General features: G+C 31.7%; 2 protein-coding genes across 2 annotated transcripts; one reads left to right on the forward strand and one right to left on the reverse strand.

The window, feature by feature from the left end:
* Nucleotides 1-1,524: 1,524 nt before the first annotated feature.
* LOC113510602 (uncharacterized) lies at nt 1,525-15,429 on the reverse strand. Its single transcript, XM_052896317.1, has 5 exons — nt 15,137-15,429; nt 13,816-13,996; nt 12,097-12,215; nt 4,829-5,006; nt 1,525-2,980 (listed from the first exon to the last, which is right to left on the reverse strand). Exons 1-5 carry the CDS (start codon nt 15,140-15,142, stop codon nt 2,841-2,843), a joined length of 624 nt encoding a protein of 207 aa, XP_052752277.1. The 5' UTR covers nt 15,143-15,429; the 3' UTR covers nt 1,525-2,840.
* Nucleotides 15,430-17,150: 1,721 nt separating this feature from the next.
* LOC113510706 (uncharacterized) lies at nt 17,151-19,971 on the forward strand. The gene is made up of 2 exons (XM_026894212.3): nt 17,151-17,998; nt 18,291-19,971. Exons 1-2 carry the CDS (start codon nt 17,450-17,452, stop codon nt 18,915-18,917), a joined length of 1,176 nt encoding a protein of 391 aa, XP_026750013.1. The 5' UTR covers nt 17,151-17,449; the 3' UTR covers nt 18,918-19,971.
* Nucleotides 19,972-21,994: the final 2,023 nt, after the last annotated feature.

A 21,994-nucleotide genomic window follows, 5' to 3' on the forward strand; every position in this document is an offset into this window, starting at 1 on the left:
ATATTATAAACTTACTTATAATTAGGTTATAAACTGTAAAAAAAATCCATCTCGTAAAAGGAGTTAAAGGGATATTTTTAGAGGTTTAAAAGTAAAAAAATAGTTTTTTTTTTTTGCAAATTATTTAAATTTTGAGCTGAAATAATTCTGCACATTTTGGTATTTTTTTTTTAACATTCTAGGTGAAAAGTTGACCAAGATATAATAATTTCATGATCAAAAATTTCGAAATAGTTCAAGATAGGATATTTTTTAGTCTTTAAAGTGTAATACACACACAATATATATTTTCTCTTGTCAACATTATTTTAAAAGTGCCATAACTTTGTCATTTCTTAATTAATAAAAAAAAATCAAACACTACTATAAAGCAAAAACATTAAACTTTGTCCTGACGTCATTCTGAAAATTCTACAATAAACTACAGATTAAGTTATCAATATGTTACAAACGTTGAATGTATGTTTTTTTTTTATTTTATGAAATCAAAAGAAAACACAAAAAACAGTTTTAGTTTTTGAGTATGCTAAATTGTTTGTACCTAACAAATCAATAATACATTTCTATGGTGTCAAAGAAGATAGCTTTTAAACAAGCCATATCAATTTGTTTTATATAAAATTTTGAGAAGTGATCTGAGCATCCCATATTTCAATACACAGCACATATAATCCGAGATAAAATTTTGTATAGTTTCTTATAATAAATGTTTGTTTATTTATCCGTCTCTTGATGACACTATTGGTAAATTTATATCATTTCAGTGTATGTAGTTATAAGCGTTTCAAAGACTAGATCAAAACGTAACAATAAAACAGCACCGAACTACATCGAAAGCATATAGGTTTTTACTTTCATAACCTACTTACTTTTATAACTAGGATATTAAAAAATATGTCAAAATGCGCAGCTACAACTTCTCTTTTTAATGAATATTTTTTAATTCGATGCATAGTTTTGAAATAAATTGGTAAAGTCGTATTTTTTTTTTTAAATCAATGGATCATAAACAACGCGTAAGTTTAAAATTTAACTTTGTTCATTCAGTAATGGACTATTTTTACAGTCTTTTTGACTCAATAAACAACTATACCAAGTTTCAAGCTTGCAACAATTGATTTCATTTTTACCTGAAAAGGATATTAGTTTGATTGGACTAAATAATACCTAAATTCCACACAACCACACCAATCGTTTGAACATCAAGCTGTGTTATGAGGAACTAGGCAACGTACATATCTGGGCATAACTTAAAACACCCAAAAAGAAAAATAAAGGAAGATAAGGAAAGTTTGTTTTCTGAATTGGCCCGATCAGGATCGAATTCGTAATCTCATTGACACATCACTTTAGCCGTTAACTGTCCACTGCTGAATATAAGCTTTAGGGGGAAGGGATTGTTAGTAATGCATTTTTCATGAGACATAATCGGAAAATATATTACACGATTGAATTGGCAAAAAAAAAAAAATCAATATGTCTGTGAATTGTATTTTACGTAGGAAATTCGAAAAAAAGACAAAATGAGTGAAAGTAATTTTATTGAAATCGTTGTACTTAAATAGGTTACTGTTGCATTTGAATGAGAATGATTATAATAAATTATGTGTAGGTATTATAATCTTACATTAATAGGTTGTTTTATATGGTCCTAAAGTATAAGTACGCATTTTTATAGACATGTTACATGTGTATCGTTAAATTTTTATTAAAATAAAATATGTATATTCTTTATTACACTTGAAAAAAAAAATACAGCGATAAGTTTAGCAACTTGTTAAGCAAGGCTGGGCTCATCTCTGTAACAAATCTCTTCCAGCCAAAGCATCATTCTTTATTTACAGTATCAGTAATAGGTAGTAGCTAAATAGGTATCTTCATATATGAACAGGCTATAGCCTGCACTATCACCAAAAGAATAAATAATTATTTAAAACCCAGAGGCTATTAATACCCAAAGACCAGAAATGATCATATTTAAATACAGTTATTCTTTATACTCTTAGCCATTTACGTTGTTTTAGTGTAGCAGTACTAAAATAACTTAAAAATAAAGTTTTTTAGAATTACAGACGCCACCATGGTACCCGTGCAATGGTACAAAGTAGGAGTAGTAAAAAACTGACTTAAAAATGCTAATAATTTCGAAATCACTCTGCATTAATGTATCATATAGATATAATATAAGTATAGACCTCTTTTTTATAATATTACCTTCACATATATCTGCATACATGTAGTACAAGAAGTAGGTAAATAAATACATTAATAAGAACACAAATACAGTTTTTAATTATTATTATTGTACCTAATACTCATAATAATTACGTACCTGGGCATTCTATTAAATGTATTATTAGGCACATAATTACGTAGATAACTCATAGGTATGTTAAATTAAACCATAATAATTTTGAATTTGTACTCAATAGGTATCTTTGAAAAATATAATTATTAAATGTACGTGTTTATTGTTGTATGTAATTTATTTACTCGCTAGCTGTTTCCCGTGGCTTCGGCCGCACTGTTCCTATGATCTCCCCTTTCCGTTCCCATTGTTGAGAAATTCTTTATTAATGTACATCCGCAGACATTAAAATCTATCTCCACATCTCATATCTACCTGCTAAATATCAGATTTCAACGAATCTAAAGTTGTGGTTTATGTAACAAACTTAAAGGGATGTCTCCCATCTAAAGAGTTAGGCTAAGCCGTTTAGCATCAGGCAGATATGCTCAAAATCCTTTCCTTTTTCATTAAAAAACCATTGAATTATTATTTTACAAGTTAAAACTACATTAAAGAGAACTATTTACATGTACAAGTATCGTAAAGATCGTTATCCAGCATACTGACGGACGATCTTGGCCCACTGCTGCGGGTAGTTGCGTTGCACGTACGACAGTGTACGTTGGATCTGTTTGGTTTCTTGCGGTGTACATTGTGGGCAGGCGCCTCGTAACACCAGCGGGGCTAATGCTGTGGATAAGTTATTTGATTATTTTAAATACATAATACAGGTAAGCATACACATATAATACATACATAGTGAAATAAAAAAACTTGTATAATATTAAGTTTATGTTATAATATATGAACATTGCTTAATAAATTTTTATGTCTAATAAATAAATAAAAAAATATAAATCATTAAAAGGTCTATTTAAAACCTGTATTCTAACAGATAAATCGAATATTTCTCCTAAAAATCCATTGGCCGACTGAATGGTAAGTTTGAATTTTCCATATAAACACGGCGCTTCCTGTTGTCAAATTAGTTGGAGAGAATCAAAACTTTTCGTCATTTTTCACTCAATATATTAATTATAAGTTTATAAAATGAAAATATATTGATTTTCATACACTTTACAGCAATTAGTAAAGGCATATAAATGGGCTTAGTATAACAGCTGTAAACCGTACTACAATGCTGGTTTTTACTCGTTATCATTGTAGTATATAATGTTCACACACTGGCCACCAATAAGAAGTACTGGCCGTTAACAATTTGTTCCATTAATTCTTTCAATGAATAAATCAGTGTTTAATAACCAACTTGCTTGCGTATCACTACAATCACAGCATTTGATATAAATGGGGCTGAGGGCGATAGTCGGTCGGTGCCCTTTGCCTATAACTCTCGGTAGAATAACTCGTTAGTTTATACCGTCTGATTATAGAAAAATCTATCTTCTTTAATATAACACTTTTAAAATACATTTTTAAATAGGTATTCATAGTCTTTTTGCTCAATGTCAAATTTTAATAAACATTGTAAATTACCAGGTCAATGAGTTTTTAAGTTGTTTAAGAAATAAATAGGTACCTACACAGATACATAACTATGTAGTTACTAAATATTCAAACGCCATACTAAAAATGTAGTCTTATATACTTGTAATTAGATTGTAACTGGGTAGGTACATAATTTATTAAATGCTTGCCAGTGTCTAAGTTTAACTAGGTCAGATTGTGATAAATTGTTTAGTGCACTTTTGATTTATCCATAATTTATTACGAGTAGCATTATCAACACTATTTTAAAACATTTGAAAGGTTATTTATTGAATTGAAGAATATAACCCATAAAGATAGAATTCATCTGAGAAATGGAACCGACATCTCTGAGTTATTCGGATTCATATAGTGTTTTCAATCAGAAAGAAAAAAAAAATAGGTACTATTCATTTGTTGTACAGTTAGTGTCAACAGAAATTAAATGAAAATGCAAACAAATTAATAACTGACCCGACCATGAGACAGTCTGCCGATATCTATTAACAGTACAAATAAAAAGCATATTAATTGATTTAATGTTTCGATTTTTTACGGACATTATTAAGAAATTACCTTTGTAATAATTAAAAAAACTTGGTTACCTTTTATACATAACTATTCTTAAATTGTTTTTAGAAATGTGGAGAGTAGAGTCTATTTAACAATTAATTTATTTTCTCTCTGAGAAGTCAGTTCTCAGCACTCCAACGCCACAATGAAATGGAAGCAATTTGTTGAGCTAAAGAATAATTACAATTGTGAAAGTTAACAATAAATTTATAATTTTATAACGTTTTCCCTGTTAAAATCTTGTTTATTAATTAACTATTTCATTTTAGAATTTAATGTGAATTATTAGAAATACCAACCCATTAGACACTATTAGACATCAGCAAATTGTGTTATGTTTAATTTGTATATATTTTTGTTAGATTTAATTGGAAGAGACTATAGGTAATATAACTTTGAATGAAAACTTGCGAGAAATTTCAGTACGTATCATATTGTAATTAAATTTCTTATAATGAAAAGTAATTATAATATACTAACTTTTTAATCTTTTCCCAATGGGGTCACAAGGGCCCTCGCCAAGAGCGCATTTGAGTTGTCTCTGAATGAACCTCTTGTCATTGAGAGCATCGTCTAGGGCTGTGTCGGTCACTTGTGGTCTGTCATTTTGCGCTGCACATGCGTACAACACCGCGCAAATCACCATTGCTTGAGTCAGCTGTAACAAATGGAAATACATCATAATTAAATCTGTACTAATAATAGTGACAATGGGCCGGTTACTTAGTTCGAGCAATTAATTACAGATGAGAAATAGTTCATGAGTGGTTCTCTTTATGGGGAGGCCTATTTTCATTGTCCTAACAATTACAAACAAAAAACAATTGACTAAACAGGTGCAGCTGTTCTGAAGTGATATACATTTTGCCATTGATTTATATTCATATAAATAATTCTGATCGTCTTGACAGTCATCTTTAATTCATCATCATTATCATTTCAGCCATTATCCGTCCACTGCTGGACATAAGCCTCCCCCGTAGACTACCCTAAAGAACGGTCCTGAGCCATCTGCATTCTTTAATTAAAATAGAAAAAAATGCAACTACGTAGTCTAAGCCAATATTAAGTCTAAGCTAATGTAAGTTTACTTTCCCTCGCGGTAAAAAATGTATGAATGGCAACATGCCCCGCCTGACCCCGATCGGATACTAGACGCGTCGTGATACGTCACTCGCTATTTTATGTCACACTCATTACATAAGGTGGTCTAACGTTACAAACACATTACCCTAATAACACAGCTTGACTTACAATAACTCGAAAGAACACCATTTTGCGCGAGAGGCGAGAGACTGGAGAACTGTTATCCAACGAAACGCTAGAATTGTTGCCAATAAAAATAAATATATGAAATTATGATATGAGTCTATATTATACAGTAGACTGTGTTTGCACGACTGTGTTTCGACGGATGGGATAGGTGTGGCATTGAAATTACTGCATCTGGAGGCATAGCGTAGCAACGTACCTACTTCCCAGGGATGGCAACGCATGATGGGTACCTTGCCCATCACCATATATTCCATGATATCTATGACACTTCTCTTGTCTATAGGTGACAGTTATGAGCTTCCATCTGTTTGTTTGTTACCGTGTGGTTTCAGCATAGAATCGGCCACTCCTTCCTTTCCAGCGAGTGTCGAAAGAGGAAAGTAAGAGAACTTAATAGTCGAGGGATGGGCAAGAGCGTTTTTTTTTATACAACTTAGAATGGCAAACAAGCCGACGGTCCACCTGATGGAAAGTGGTATCCGTCGCCTATAGACATGAGCAGTACTATGGACATAACAGAGTACACTGTTTCGCCCATGATACACACCATGAGTTGCCATTCCTGAGGACTCAGGTGTTATTTCTCTGTACCCTGTAAATTCACGCCATAACCTACCCTTCAAACCGAAACACAGCCATGCAAACACAACTGCTTCACGGTTGAAACACGAGTAGGATAGAGGTACCCAAGCAATCGACTTTTGTACAAAGTCTCCCTCTGGTCCTCCTAAAGCGTCCCTCTTAATACATCACTAAAAGTCTAACTGCGGTTGTCAACCCGCCTGCCAAGCGTGGCAACTACTGGCAAAATCCCCCAATAGGCGGAGACATATACTGTTCAGCAGTGGATATACAATAGCTAATATGATGACCTGATTGTTTGCTGTTTCTTAAAAAACGTAGTTGTCGATCATACATAATTATGGACAGTTTCTGGCAAGTGACCAGCCACGGAAAATATTCGTGGCTCCTCAACAAAGGTAGGTTCGTACTTCATCAGGCAAAGAAAGACGAGAATAGGCTCCGTCAACATTTATTGGAGAGGTACGGTAAGGAGAGATTTTTTTACTAGTTTTTAGCTTCATATCACTGTCAATAATAAATAATATTTGTTTAACAAATTACAATAATGTTTCTCAATATACTTTACTGCTGCCAAATATACCTAATGTTACTTCCATGGAGGCTAACATGTCGCGTTAGGATTGCAAAAAACCTATCAAATTACCCAAGGAGAATGGTAAGGTAACATGCGTTTAGTAAGGACACGCGAATTGCAATGACCGGTAGGTGTGGACGTAAGAACACGTGCGAAGCTATGCTTCGATTGCTGGAGTACAATCGCGGATAAAATCATTGAATTGTTATATTAGTGACATTGAATATATTTTCCATAGAACGTGGGTCGAAACAAAATAAAAAATTTAGAGCTTCGCTTACTAACGCCATTTCTGAAAAAGTTCTGCTAGTATACGAGGTTCAATTTTTATAGTAAGTATCTATTTCGACTTAATATTTTAATCCATTTTTTCGTTATTAACCCATAACGTCCCACTGCTGGGCAAAGTCTCCCCCATCTATTAAACGTCTTATTTATCGCCACCTCAAACCGGTTCCTGTTTAATGCTTCTATGTCGTTACGCTATCACTTCCTGGGCCGACCTCGGCGACGCTGTCTTTCAGTAGGCATCTACTGGGTGAAGATCTTTGCTCGCCTATCTAGACCTGTACGGCTAATGTAACTCGACCAATTTTATTTAATTTTGGCCGACTTCTGACCTACGTCTTTAACGACAAAATAAATAAATCTATACTTATAATAAATCTGTAGAGAGGTCAATTCTGTACATGAAATATATTTCCAAAATAACTATCAGGGTGTCTGTCTGTCTAACTGTATGTTTGTTATAGAAACAAAAACTACTCGATGGATTTTACGAAACTTGCTACAATCATTCTTCATACTCCTGGGCAGGTTATAGTATACTTTTCATCACGCTACGATCAATAAGAGCAGAGCAGTGAAGGAAAATGTTAAAAATGTCCACCCGTGCGACGCCGGGACGGGCCATTAGTATATAAATAAATGTAATGTAACAGTATAAATGTGTGTTTGTCCTATCCTCCTCTTACCGGCGCAGAACAGCCCTGCATTGCAATGGGATGTACATCGGTTATAAAAGAAGGAAGAAAGCTTTTGAAAATTTGAATATTCATTTAACACTTATTATTATTATATAAATTATACATTTATTTTAAATCTTTGAGTTTGACTGTACTTGGGAATCACAAACAGTCGATGCGTGCTATGAAATTTAATGAGTGAATAATCATGATTTTTATTCATCTTGTACCAACTCGCGTAGTTTTGTATTAGCTGTTTGTATTTAGACAACTATCTATATTATCAATCGTTGTTATCAAAGCGTATTGTATTCAATTTTTGATTTTTTGCATAAAAGTACAAATTTATATTATTCACAAATACCTATATTTATTACTCTATCCTATTTGGAATTTTCCAAGCAGGTAGAGAATTACTCTCAGTTAAGATATTGATTTGCTTTGGAAATATTCGTATACTTTTGGGGAGAAGGGGTCTAACAACCCTATATATATATATATATATATATATATATATATATATATATATATATATATATATATATATATATATATATATATATATATATATATATATATATATATATATATATATATATATATATATATATATATATATATATATATATATATATATATATATATATATATTGGTCAGGACGACCTCCACGTGATCCCTCCTGAAAACCATTGTGCTGAATTTCAGATGTATTCATCACGATGAGCCAACTGGCCCGCCTTTCATTCTCACCTACCACCATACTGGTATCCCGTCAGTGTATACCGATGGCGTAGGCGGGGCTACGATTCTATTTTCACCCAAAAAATTCTTTGAAATTAAAACAAATATATAATATACTTAATACAAAAATGAATCAATTTTGAGTTATAGGATAATTCAAGAAATCCAGAAGATTTTATACCCATTTGCGAGGATGAAGCTGCGGCATGCATCAACACAATAGTTCATAATCCTAAATTATTATATGGGATACTTTCTTGTTCCATCGCAGCTCTTATTGTATTACTAAAACCTGAATATCATGTAGATATAAAATACTGTCACTGTCGGGACTTAAATGCTATTATCTACAGATAAATAGAACCTACATACATATACATACAAGTCCCGATCGTGGATTTAAATATATGTAAACAATTCCAAAATTTAAAATTAACTAAATTGAAATTCGTAGATAAAATAAAAAAAATAATAATAATAAACATTAAGCTATTAGTAAGTAGGCACATAATTATACACAAAGACTGAGTTATTTACATACGACTAATTATATTATTTAAACATATCGATTACGTCAAGGAATGTGAATAATGTGTGTCCATTTTCGGCAAAATATATATTAAGTAGGTGCCTGTATATATTTACTTTAAGATGAAGTAGGTACCTTAATCAGTATTTACTGTTCCAGAAATCTATCAAGGAAGTATGAGTTATAATAAACAATTACAAAAGTCCGAATAAGGTTTAAACAGTCCGTTATAATGGAACTATGTCACGAACAGTTTAACGAAGAAAAAGATATTTTCATATGAACTAAGTCCATAGATATCTATTATGCTTCCGTTAAACTACAAGACTAATTACACAACTAACGGCGTTATTTGGTAGGCTATTGTTTGAATTCATCATGTCCTCGTGAATGAATGAAATGTAAAGAATATACGGCTACACTGAAAATATAAAGGATGTGACTGGGGAGAAAAACTTTTTAGTAACGCCTCCTTCTTGCTGGCGAGTTAATAATAAGAGATGACGATACTTATAGGGAAACATAGTAATCTTTAAAACCGCATCAAGATAAACCACACAAATCGTTGTAAAATTACTCAGACACCATTTTAACAAAATTGTCGCCCTTCGCCTACTTTTTGACACATTGGAACTACATAATTGCAGTTTATATTCATGATCTTCAAAAAATATATATAAAATTGTAAACGTTCTCTGTGTAGGACATACAACAGTGTTATTAAAAATACACTTATAGGAAATTATAATATCTATAAATTTTTACGGATATGTACGGATGAATAGTATTCATGTAAATATAAATGCATCATGCAGTGTAAAAACATTCGTAATTTAGTTTTGAAAGTGTTACTTATCAAGTTAAAATAAGTTGGATGTTGCATTCGGAGTTCAAATAATTTCGAAAATCGAACAATTGCGACAATTTAAAATTTGAACCAAATACGGCTATATATTTTGATCTAATGATATTCTCATCGTACCATATTTCTTGTTCACTGTTGAGTTACTCGTCCAAAATCATATTTTTGCGAACCTACCAATGATTATGTGTTTAGGGAATTACTATGGTTTTACATTTTTCCCGTTCTTTTTATTCTACATGTAGGTATTATAAAGAGAAATTGTTATATTAGTAGGATTTATTTAGTCTAAATAAGCTGAATACTACATTAATGTAGACATGCTGAACTCGAAGTAGCAGTCGTACGTAAAACTAAGAATTTATCCATGATGTAAAATATACTAGAAGAGAAATTAAAAATTAAAATAAACTATGATATTTTTTCTGGATAATATTATAAATAGGGCGACGTTCTTATATCTAAGTAGATAGTACAAAATTCACCAAGTCTGACATGTTAATAAATAAAAAGTTGATAATAAATTGAATGCACCGCAATTAAATTCAGAACTATTTACATATAAGCATATTTTTATCAACACTGTAGTTAAGTAAGGATAGGTACATCTAAGATAAGTATGTGAACTAAGTACTTATCACAAATAAACAATAGCTATGTATCATCCAACTGCCAAACATTTGAACAACCTTGATTTTCTTTACTTTGCAACCGACTTCAAAAAGAAGGACATTTTCAATTCGATTGTATTTTTTTATGTTTGTTGTACCTCATAGGGTTAAGGAAAAGAGATAAATTATAAAAACTATTGAGGTCAGAAGGGGAAAAATGTTGAGACACTTGATACGACACGACGAACTTATGAATATTATAATATAGAAATTATAATTATAAGGTAAGATAGAAGGAAGAAGGGGAAGAGGGGATCAAGGTATTATTATACATTAGGCAGATCAATAAAACAAACTCAAGACAAGATAGAAATGAAAATGAATACCTCATATCTCCGTCAGTTCTAAACCGCTTTAATTTTTTTTTTTTTTTTAAAGGGATATACTTACAAATTAATCCGATAGAAATTTTATCAAAATCTGTTCAGTAGTTTAGTTTTGTAATCAAAATATCTGGTTTTACTACAATGAATATCAGTTTTTATGGAAAACAATTTTTAATTAAAAGTATAATTATTATACTTGTATTGACTAATTTATACCTAGCCAGATATCCATTAGAAAGAATTAAGTATTTAAAACAAATATTATGTAATTACTGCAACTAGATTTAATTAATTACACAGTTACCTAATTTTTCATTACTTATTGGGATTATTGAAATAAATATTCCTGAAACATAAAAATCTTGAGCTTGTAACTACGATCAAACAAGGAATATTACGTACGTAGGTATTCTTAGGTAATATTTTTTTTTAGTAACGGAATATATTCTGACAAAGAAATGAAATATTTACTCAGTTCATAAAATTGATCTTCCACACAACCAAACGTCCTTCAAGGTTTAGTAAACTACAAAATAACACCGACGATCGAAAGCTCGACTCGTATGGTTAGAAGGAAAACGTATATTACAGAGAAACTGCAATTGGCCACCAACCTGCATCTCTGTACTGTCTCGAGTCGCTTGCACAACCACCGGGGGACACTTTTACTTGCACACCGTTCGAGCGTTCCTAACTATTGACCCGGATCTCGGAATTAAGAGTTTCACAGATTTTTTTCAAAGCCAGTGAAGCGTTTAGGCCTGCGACTGGGTAGCGAATGTTGAGACTTGCAGTTGTGCCGTAACCTCTTACTTAACGAACGCTCCCCCCTTTTGGATTTGACTGCGCGTACTCGCCGCGATTGTACGTTACGTGAGCAAAACTGCATATACGAAATAAACAACAAGTAAATAGATAAGTATCATTTATTTAGTTAGGGAAACAGTCTTTTTAACATTCTTTTTGATGTTACTCATAAATACAAAAAAAAAAAGCTGGTTAATGAGTTCGAATAGGGAATGACTAATTCTAAATAACTAGGTTTTTAATGTAATAATAATATTTTGACATTCATCTTAATTTAAGTAATCATAAACTTAGAAAATTCACTTAATATTTATTAGATACTTATTGTTCTTATAAAAAAAATATAAATAATTATTGTAAAGTATACATATTATTATAAAATGACTTTAATTAATCAACCGTACTGGCGAACGATTCTAGACCACTCCCATGGGTAATTTCTTTGTATGAAGGCAAGAGTTCGCCGGATTTGAATAGTTTCTTGCACGGAACATTGTGGACACGATCCTCGAAGCACCAGCGGTGCCAATGCTGAAAAGATATTTAGTTAATTGCAAACAATTTGAATAGCTCAACAAATTGAATAGCTGAAATAATAATGATGAAATATTTGTCCAATAAATTCTTTTAGTACATGTATACATATGTACAAGCATTCATATCAGCCTTTGTTAAGTGTCCACTGCTAAACATAAGCCTCCCACTTGGTGGGTTTTGCCAGTAGTTGCCATGCTTAGCAGGCGGATTGGCAACCACAATTAGGATTTGGAGACACTTTAAAAGGGACGCTGCTACCCATCACTCACCCTTCTTTAATCGCTTCTAACGACATCCACGAGAAAGGAAGGGGTGACGTATTCTATAGCGGGACCACATGGCAAAACGTGCAAACATATTAGAGTTAAAAAAATAATTATCACTACATTCTGTCTTGGGTCTTCTTATTATCTTATTGAAGATCGAAAGGACCTTATAATACAATTCGTTCATAGCTTTTGTTTTAAACATCGGCTTTGTTTCTCTTCTGTTTTTAGTATCGTCATTGTCAGGTAAAGTAAAATGCAAATTGACTACACAAATATTATAGAGTTAATGAATAGAAGCATTTATCGAAATGTTCGCTTTAAATGTTTAAGGACAAATTATTCTAATTTTAGTTTATGTTCAATTTGACTATGAAGAGTGGATAATAATATGTCAATTTTTATATGCACTTCTAAATTGGATACACTTATAGAACTTGTTGTGCGAAGGTTGTTTACATATTGTGTGGTGTGTAGAGCAAATTGCTTATTTAATTCTTATGCTAATACAAATTCGCAATAGTAAGTTTGTATCACAGCATATATTAATTTAATACAGCACTAAATTTTTACCCACGACTGTAGTTTGAATGTGCGGGATATATGATTATGTATCAAATTTTAAAATGCTGTAACATAGTGTTAATAATATCCGTTTACTCATATTATTGTAACACATGACGTGCCAAAAATGTAATCGATTTGTTTACATGATTAGTAAAAGAAATATGAAATATTGATTTGCTCAGATAAAAAGTCAGAGCTATCTGCTCTATTTTAAAAAACTACGTCGTGTCACTGAGAGGTAACATATAGACATTCAAACAAACTATTCTTTAAATTAATACTTTTAGTAAGGAACTGAGGATACAAGTCGAGACAGATTGCTTCGTATTTACGAATTTTAAACTGTTTCCGATTGTAAATATTTTCATTTCAAACGAGAAGTTGTGATGATGTGATAGATTTTACATCGCCACAAACAATGAGAAGTTTTTTATCCATTAGTGGATAATGTTTCGTTTTCGTACGTTGAATAGAAACTTTTTATGCTTATAATAAAGCAAGTAACTAGCCTTACTAACTTAATTGTAACTAGAAAATAATAAACTAAATTATCAGTCTTTACTATATACTGTATAGTCATTACTAAGGTGCTAGTAGACACAGCAACAAAATAAAACCACGTTCAGTGTTGTGTCCACCACAATGGTAAATCGACAAATACGTCTAAAGCCCCTAAGGCGTAGTCAGACGTCATACTTATTTAATTTATATTTTTTTAAGTAGATATAATTACAATATATTTATTATACTATATAACATACTTCTCAATCTTCTGCCGACTAGATCGCAGGGTCCCTCTCCAAGTGCACATTTAAGATGCCTCTGCATGGTGCTTCTGTCGGTCAAAGTACGCTCCAGCTGAGCATCAGTCATCTGGGGTACAGCTCGAGCAGTCGGTAAATTCATCATCGTTCCGCAAATCAATACTAGTAATAATAAATTCTGTGGAAAGAACAATTTAAATTTATTTTAAATTAACCATATCTATTTTTAGGGTGAACCAGGTAATGCTCGACCAAGGAATATTGCCAGTAACAATCCTTTACCTAAATAAATAAGATTTATAATATAACTTGCATAGGTAAGCACCCTAAATTTAAATTGGATTCCATTCTTCGAATCTAGCTTTTCATTTGAGCTGGTTGCTTTTATGTATGAAAGAGATATGGCTAACATAGCTACCTTAGCTACGCCCACAAGCGCAGAAGCTTCTATCTTCACAAACTTCGTGAAGTGACCTTATTGCTCTGTGGGTTTATATACTTTGGATGGCTGGCAGCTACGCATTCTTGTATACCATGGGAGACAAGACAACCTCAGCAAATAAGTGTCCTACAGTTTTGTGCAATATTTAAATTTGAGAACTAATAAATGCTAAAAGCAAGGACATGTACATCTAGACTCGAGTCAATTTTAGAAAACTTCGTTTCCTTAATTTCACCGATCGAGAATCGACCCTCGACCTCGATTACGTTAAGCAATATTAAGAGTCACCGCTGCGCTGTCGCGGGCATAACTATAGGTACAATAAATAGATTTTCCGTAAATTATAGATTTTCTCAACACTATAATGAGTATTGCTTTTATAAAATTTAGTAAAAAAATTAAACACATGATGAGTTCAAAAGAGTTAGATATCTATTTCAGAAATGTTCACCTGTATATTATACCAGATTTTTCTTACTAAATTCAATAAAATGTTAAAGTGTTTTTGGAATCGTCTTTGTAAGGCCCACTTTGTAAAATATATTAATTTATAAAAAACTAAAAAAAAAACAATGTATCACGCGAACGGATACTCTTACATTTAGGTAGGTAAGAATAATGCAAATCCTGAGCCCATAAATCTTCAAGAAATCTGTATTCATACGTAGGAACATACCGAATTTATAGCCTCTTCTATTTTTAAATTCAAATAAAATAAATGGACATCTTCAATTCTCAAGCATTTCTTAAGTACCGTTATAATTCTACATCTCGTATGTTAATGATAATACAAGGACAAATGTACAGACGACGGCTAGACAAATATACACTTTATACTTTATACAATAAACAATTTTAAATAATTATAACACATACCTGCATCTTAAGTAACAGCCGTCAATAAAGAATTATTGACAATAAATCCTGGTGAAATGCGTACGAACGAATGCTTTGTATTTGGGTGTCTCTACAATGAATAGGGACCAACTGGCCACAATCTTCAATTACAGATACCGGGAATTCTCCCTCCCCTTTGTGGGGTCATTATGATTGAATTGAGGGCTCTTTAACGATAAGTCGTTAGGACGAATCTGACGAAGCGCCTCTGATTGTTATACCAAATTGAACCTAGTCGACGCCGGTGACCGGTGTCAGGTAGTCTTTATTCAAATGGCATTTTGAATAAAATGTTGATGCTTTCACAAGAGATTTACCGTGAGTCATGAATCGATATTTTGTATTTACTTATCAATAATATAGTAATAAATATGCACTAAAAAATAAGGATCATTTATATAAAATAAAATTTAATAATTTTGCAACTACCTACTATCTCAAATTGTGCAATTGATATTATACCTACTAAGATATTATGCACTATTAAGATACCCATTCATTGCTCAATTTTAATTGAACGTATTACTTACTCGTACTAGCCTACCGTTATCGACATCTCGAGGATCATTGTAGTTACGGTATTTACTGGTGTACCTATCCACATGGCGTTAGTTGGATATTTCACAAATTTTCTCGATTCAGTAATTCATTTCAATTCAATCAGCTACAGAAACCAAATGACTTCAGTAATTTGGTTTCTGTAGCAAAAGTGGAATTTAGAAGATAAATACATTTTACATACAGTTTATCGTAATCGTTTAGCCTTAATAACTATTAGGATTAATAGAGATATACTTATTTTAATATTCATTCTTATTTTATATCAAACTCCACGTGGATCTTTTGAACAACATCGTACTTAATTCCTGGTGAATTTGTCATGATGGGTCAACTGATCTGGCCTATTACTCGCTAATCCTCATCTACCATCTCGTTTACTGATACCTAGAGAGAGAGCGCATGGGGTTATTATTTCACTTTTATCCACAAAAAATCTAAGTTGTCAATGAGATTTGAAAACCTCCTAATTGTTATAAATTTAAATATTTAATTTTTTGTTTGTAACCATTTAACACTTTAACAACTCTACTAATAATTAAGAAATTTCGCATAATATACCTACCTTAAATTATCTACATATTATTTGGGAATGAGAGAATAAAAGTAGTACCTAAGGGCTTGGAGTATATACCAAAGATATTTTAATTTTATTTTGGTTAACAGACATTAATCGATATGCGAATAAAATCGTAGGTGAAAACAAGTACTGACTATTATTTATACAAAAAGTATAATAAGTAAAATAAATATACTTGTAACAAACACTAAAAATATGTATATATAAACTAAATCCGCTGGAATGTATAGAATGCGTGGATGAAGAAGAAGATAAATTGTAGTGGTATAATATTTTATGTGTACCTATACAAAATGCCAGAAGTAGTACTTTGATGCTGCTACACCAGCGTTACTCTGTATGTATGATACCCAGACACAACTTTGAAATTTTTTTAATAACTGACCATTCGCCGCTACTTTATACACGCGTGAAAATCAAAAACAGAAAATAAAACATACACCCAATTTAAAGGCAGACCTTCAGGAACAAAACTATGAAAACCGCGTCCAGTTTGTTGTTGTAATAGTAGTTATTGGATTATGCCGGAACAAACATATTAATCATCATCACTCCATCTAGTTAGATAATTTAAAAATTAATAAATTGACTTCATTATTTTGTCGTTTACATTTTTCTTATTGATCTTCCATGTATAGACATTGTCTAGTTACAATTTTATTATATTAGTAAGATGATCCTAATTTTTCATATACATCTCTTTTTTGTTAAGAATTTAATTAATCAAACTATTAACAAAAATGCTCTTTAATTATGTTTTATTTATGTCCTATGCCAAAAAGTTAAGAAAAAAAAAATTAAATGTCTATGATTCAACATCTCCAACTCTATGCTCTGCCTTCACAAATCCACAGATTAACTTTAAATGAAAAAATTGGTAATTGATTCTGTCAGTGATTCACAATGGATTGCTTAGAAATTATAATTTTTATTTAGATTTTCATTATTATAAATGAAATTATGTGTAAAAAGTAATAGTAACAACTCAATAATATGATATTTTTTTAAAATGTATTTAAAAAAAGATATGTTATATACTTAAAAGTTTTAATTAACTACTTGTCATTCAATCATATGGTAGTAATTAACGATGTCAGTGTTTGTTTACTAATGACAGTTTCAGAGAAACTGAGGGTATTCTTTGAGTTTTCGTAATGAATATTTCGGATTCAATGGGAGAGTCGTCGTCTAAACGACAAGAAAATGGCGACGCTCCGTCAGGATCTGAACGCCCACTCAAGAAAGCTCGTTTCGCATGGCAAGTCAAAGGAAAATACCACTTAAAAAATGAGGTGAACGACGCTGAAAAGTCTTCACCTGTGTTAACTAATGAACTAGACAAAGCTGGGACTTCAGTGGAGAATGAAATTGATTCTAGGGATAGTAGAGATTTAGTAGGAAGCACTGAGCAAAATCTAGAAATTTTAGGAGATTACCTATTGAAACAAGACTTTAACACTTTAGATTCTGTGATTGCCGATGATAAGTCTCTATTAAAGCCAAATACAAATATATCTCAAGAAAATTATAGTAGCACAATTCAGTATGTTCCCAGATATGTTAGTTCCTATGAAAATAATGTCTCCTATAAGGCAGCTAAATCCAGTTTTGGAAGTAATGACAATATAGCAGTGCCCATGTCTATGATTATGTCACATAATTATTGTGAAGATCAGTGTATTGCTCGATGGCAAGCCAGACAGGTAATAAGTTTGACAAGCTTTATTTTACTAACTTAAATTATAATACAACTAAACATAGCTGTTGAGTACAACTAAATTTTAATTATATTGTGGTCCTTGATTAAGTCTATATTACATTATCAAATATATGGGATGACATATATAATCTATATTTGAAAATACAGCTTGATGTTATTATTTTTATATTATAATAAAATTTTAAATATTAAAATGTTCATATCTGTGAATCAGGTTTATAATTTTAATATAGTGTTTTAATAAGTTTATAATTTTGATTTTATAATTTTTTCAGATGGCGAAAGGTTTTGTGGATAATACTATAAACCGGGTACTAGACTCATGGGCTAACCCACCACGTCTTCCAGAAATAAATGAGTCACGGTTCTTGGCCTTAGACATTGCTGAATTTATTAACAACCTTCCTGGAGATAATACAGTTGAGAACGAAGGCATACTTATGGCAATATCTGCACATGGTTTACAAAACACATCTTCATCAACAGATGATAATGCCACTCAAACAGAAAGACACAACACTACTAAAGGTGAAAAAAAAACTTATCAATCACCTCCAAGCAGCCCATTATTGTCAGATGAAGACACAGATGCATTTAATAGTAATAAACAAAGTGATATGGAGACAAGTTCCTCATCAGAGATGTGTTGGCCTTATGTTACGGAATCTGGGAGTCTACAGAATGAAAACATGTCCAATGAACTGTCACAATTTTCATTTTTTCCCGGTACATCTATTCCTTGTCAGTCTTTTAGCGACAGTGAAAATCTCCAAGGTAATAGTAGTGAATTTGATACAAATGATGATGTACCACCTAGCAATCATTATGATTTTATGGACACAGCAGTGACATTTGCTATCTTAAATAAGGGTTTAACAACATTTGGTACTGATTATGGTTAATGTTAAAACCAATTAACTTATTAAACCTCTACTTACTATAATATATAATCTTTTATTGAGAAACATAAAATGACAGTGAAATTTTTTTATCATATATTATATAGAATTCTTTTTAATAAAAAAATAATGAATTAAATAAATTGAAGATTGTAAACATAGGTAAATATTTGCTGGACAAATTAAGTCTGCTATGTTTTTCCTAAAAAATAATTGAACAATGAATTTTTATACATATAAATCTATTTTATCTGAGGTAGCACAAAATAAAATTGCTACAATTTATTCAAAATAATTGTGATCTGTAATGCCACTCGACTGATGATGCAGTGATTTACATTTAATTGTGTATTACATTTTGCACTTTATATAGGTTTTAACTGATATTATTTAGTATGGGGTCTAGGTCAATGCTTATATGCTTATTGTTTTGCATTCATCTTTTTGTAACTACTACTAAAAATAAGATTTGTAAGCACAAAGTAGGAATTATAATATTAAAATATGTAGTTGTTTTGTAATAATTGCATATTGCAGAACAATATCCTTTGCCGTAAGATCAAACAGTATTCTATTATATTTTTAGATTAAGTTCAGTTACATTTAAGTCTCAATTGTTTTCAAGTTACTTAAAATTGTTTTGCTTAATTCAATTATGTTTTACTGTCAAAATGTAAATTAATAGACAGTAGAGAGTACAAATTAAAGTTTTTAGTTAATCTAACATATCAATTGACAAAATTTAAGTTCTGGGCTGAGACATTAGGCCATATATAATATATTCAATTGATTTTATTTTATAAATATCTATTCTATAAAAAGTTATAATTTCTAAAGTAACAAATCATACCAAGTGATCAAAAACTATGAAGATTTTGTATATAAATTGAACGAGTCCACAAATTTATTTTATGTTATAACCTGTATTACATTGTTTACTATTATATTAATCTAATTTGTACTAAAGTAAGCATATTATAAAACTTGTATAACATAGAATTAGTATGAACTTGTATGCCATACTGACTTTACAGTCAATAAAATGATACTCAAAGTATTTTGTGTTTCAACTTTTGAAAATATCTTGTTATGGGCATTTGGTATAATCTTTATTTATTAAAATTATGCCCAAGAATTCGTACATATGGTAGTAATTTTTTAACATATATCTCACTAGTTAAGAAAACCAATGAAATAGTCCACTTTTAGATGGTGTATCAAGATTAAACAGCAATTTTTAAATTTTTTTTATGTGTGAAAATGGTATGGTAACCACGCCTCTGCTAACGGGATACGCTGACGGAGCACCAGTGAAGGGTGATAGTAAGAATGAAAACAGGCCAGTTAGCCCATCATGATGAATTCATCAGGAATTAACCATGATAGTTTCCAAGGAGAACCGCGAGGAGGTCGACCTGGTTGGGTATATTGCTAGCAATGGGATTCTCAGTCTCTATTACTAACAATCCCTTTCCCCCGCAATTTTTAAGTTAGATCTTTAGGAATACCACAGTGAAAACCGCTTATAGTTTAGTGTAGAAATTTTAATGTGACAACGGAACAAACATACATAAAGACAAACTTACAAGAAGTTATTATTTTGGTTTTTATTACTTTTACTACGATATCTTTCTTTTCTATAAATTTTTCTTACATATCTCCCATGTATTTCACATATATTTGAAATTAACACTACCGTATAAAGAACTACTAACACCATCTAGGGAAATTTATAGTGAACCTTTTTTATAAATAAAAGTTACGTAATTTCAAATTTGCCGTTTAACGCAAAAATAGGTTTTGGCACTGTGGACATTTGTACTTAAGTCCTGTATTTCTGCTAATGCACGCATTATATAGAATGAGTCACTAATATTCCTCGGCTTAAATTATACTGATACTTTATACTACGACTACCTTTTACGTTCTCTCTCATATCTATCTACATATAAATTTAATTTTCATTTACATGAAGCTAGATAGAAGCTTTACTTAATGGTATAAATCTCGGTTGGCCTTTTTTTTAAACCTCTGAGGTGATAAAGAAACATACGGCCTACCTAATAGTAAGCGGTTACCGTAACTTATGAACGCCTGCAATACCAGGGGTGTAACATGCACGTTGCCGACCTTGAAGAAACTTCTTTACCCCCTTTTGAAGAACTCCCTGCTGTAGTCTCTTGGGAAATTCTCGGCAGGGAACTCATTCCATAACCTGAGTGTTCGTAGAAGAAAACATCTCTGAAACCGCGTTGTACGCTATTATTTAGGTTTTATTCAGGTAACGAATTTTTATTTTGGCTCTGGTTTTATCGGTATGTGTTATTTCTTATAACAATATCCTTACTTCTATTTAATTTTAAAAATGTAATGGAAAATAGTAAATGCCAATTAGATATAAATTACACCATGTATATTGCAGAATATACTGTGACGTCCATACTGCCTCTCATGCGTTACCATTAATAAGAACTATGGTGTTGCCTCTATACACTATAACTCTTCAAACCGAAACGAACTCACTTCACGGTAGAAGAAATAATGAGAAACATATAATTTCTCTCTAATACGAGGTTTGTCCGGAAAGTACGTATAAAAGTTTTTTAAAAATTTTATTTTACAATTATTCAGGTAAATCAATTTTATCCCCTTCAAAGTACTCCCCCTGTGACATAATGCACTTGTGCCAACGCCGTTTCCACTGTGAGAAGGCTCCTTGAAAGTCCTCTGGTTGTAGGTTTCTCAGCTGCCCCGTCGTAGCTTTTTTTATCTCATTTATGTCCCCCAAATGCCGCCCCCGAAGTACCAATTTGGTTTTTGGGAACAAGAAGAAGTCACACGGGGCCAAATCCGGCGAATAGGGGGGTGTTCGGTCACCGTAATGGAATTTTTACTCAAAAACTCACGGAACGATCTTGGCGCAAATTTTTTTCATTTGAAGTTCGTTTCTTAGAATTTCGTGGACCACGGTTTTGCCCAAATTAAGCTCTTCAGCCACCTGTCTGACCGTTAAACGACGGTCCCCATTAACACAAGTTCGAATTCTTTCCACGTTTTCGTCGGAATGTGAAGTGGAAGGA

This window comes from Galleria mellonella, unplaced genomic scaffold (genome assembly GCF_026898425.1).
Source record: "Galleria mellonella isolate WM207_F2 unplaced genomic scaffold, CSIRO_AGI_GalMel_v1 utg32, whole genome shotgun sequence".
Taxonomy (NCBI): domain Eukaryota; kingdom Metazoa; phylum Arthropoda; class Insecta; order Lepidoptera; family Pyralidae; genus Galleria; species Galleria mellonella.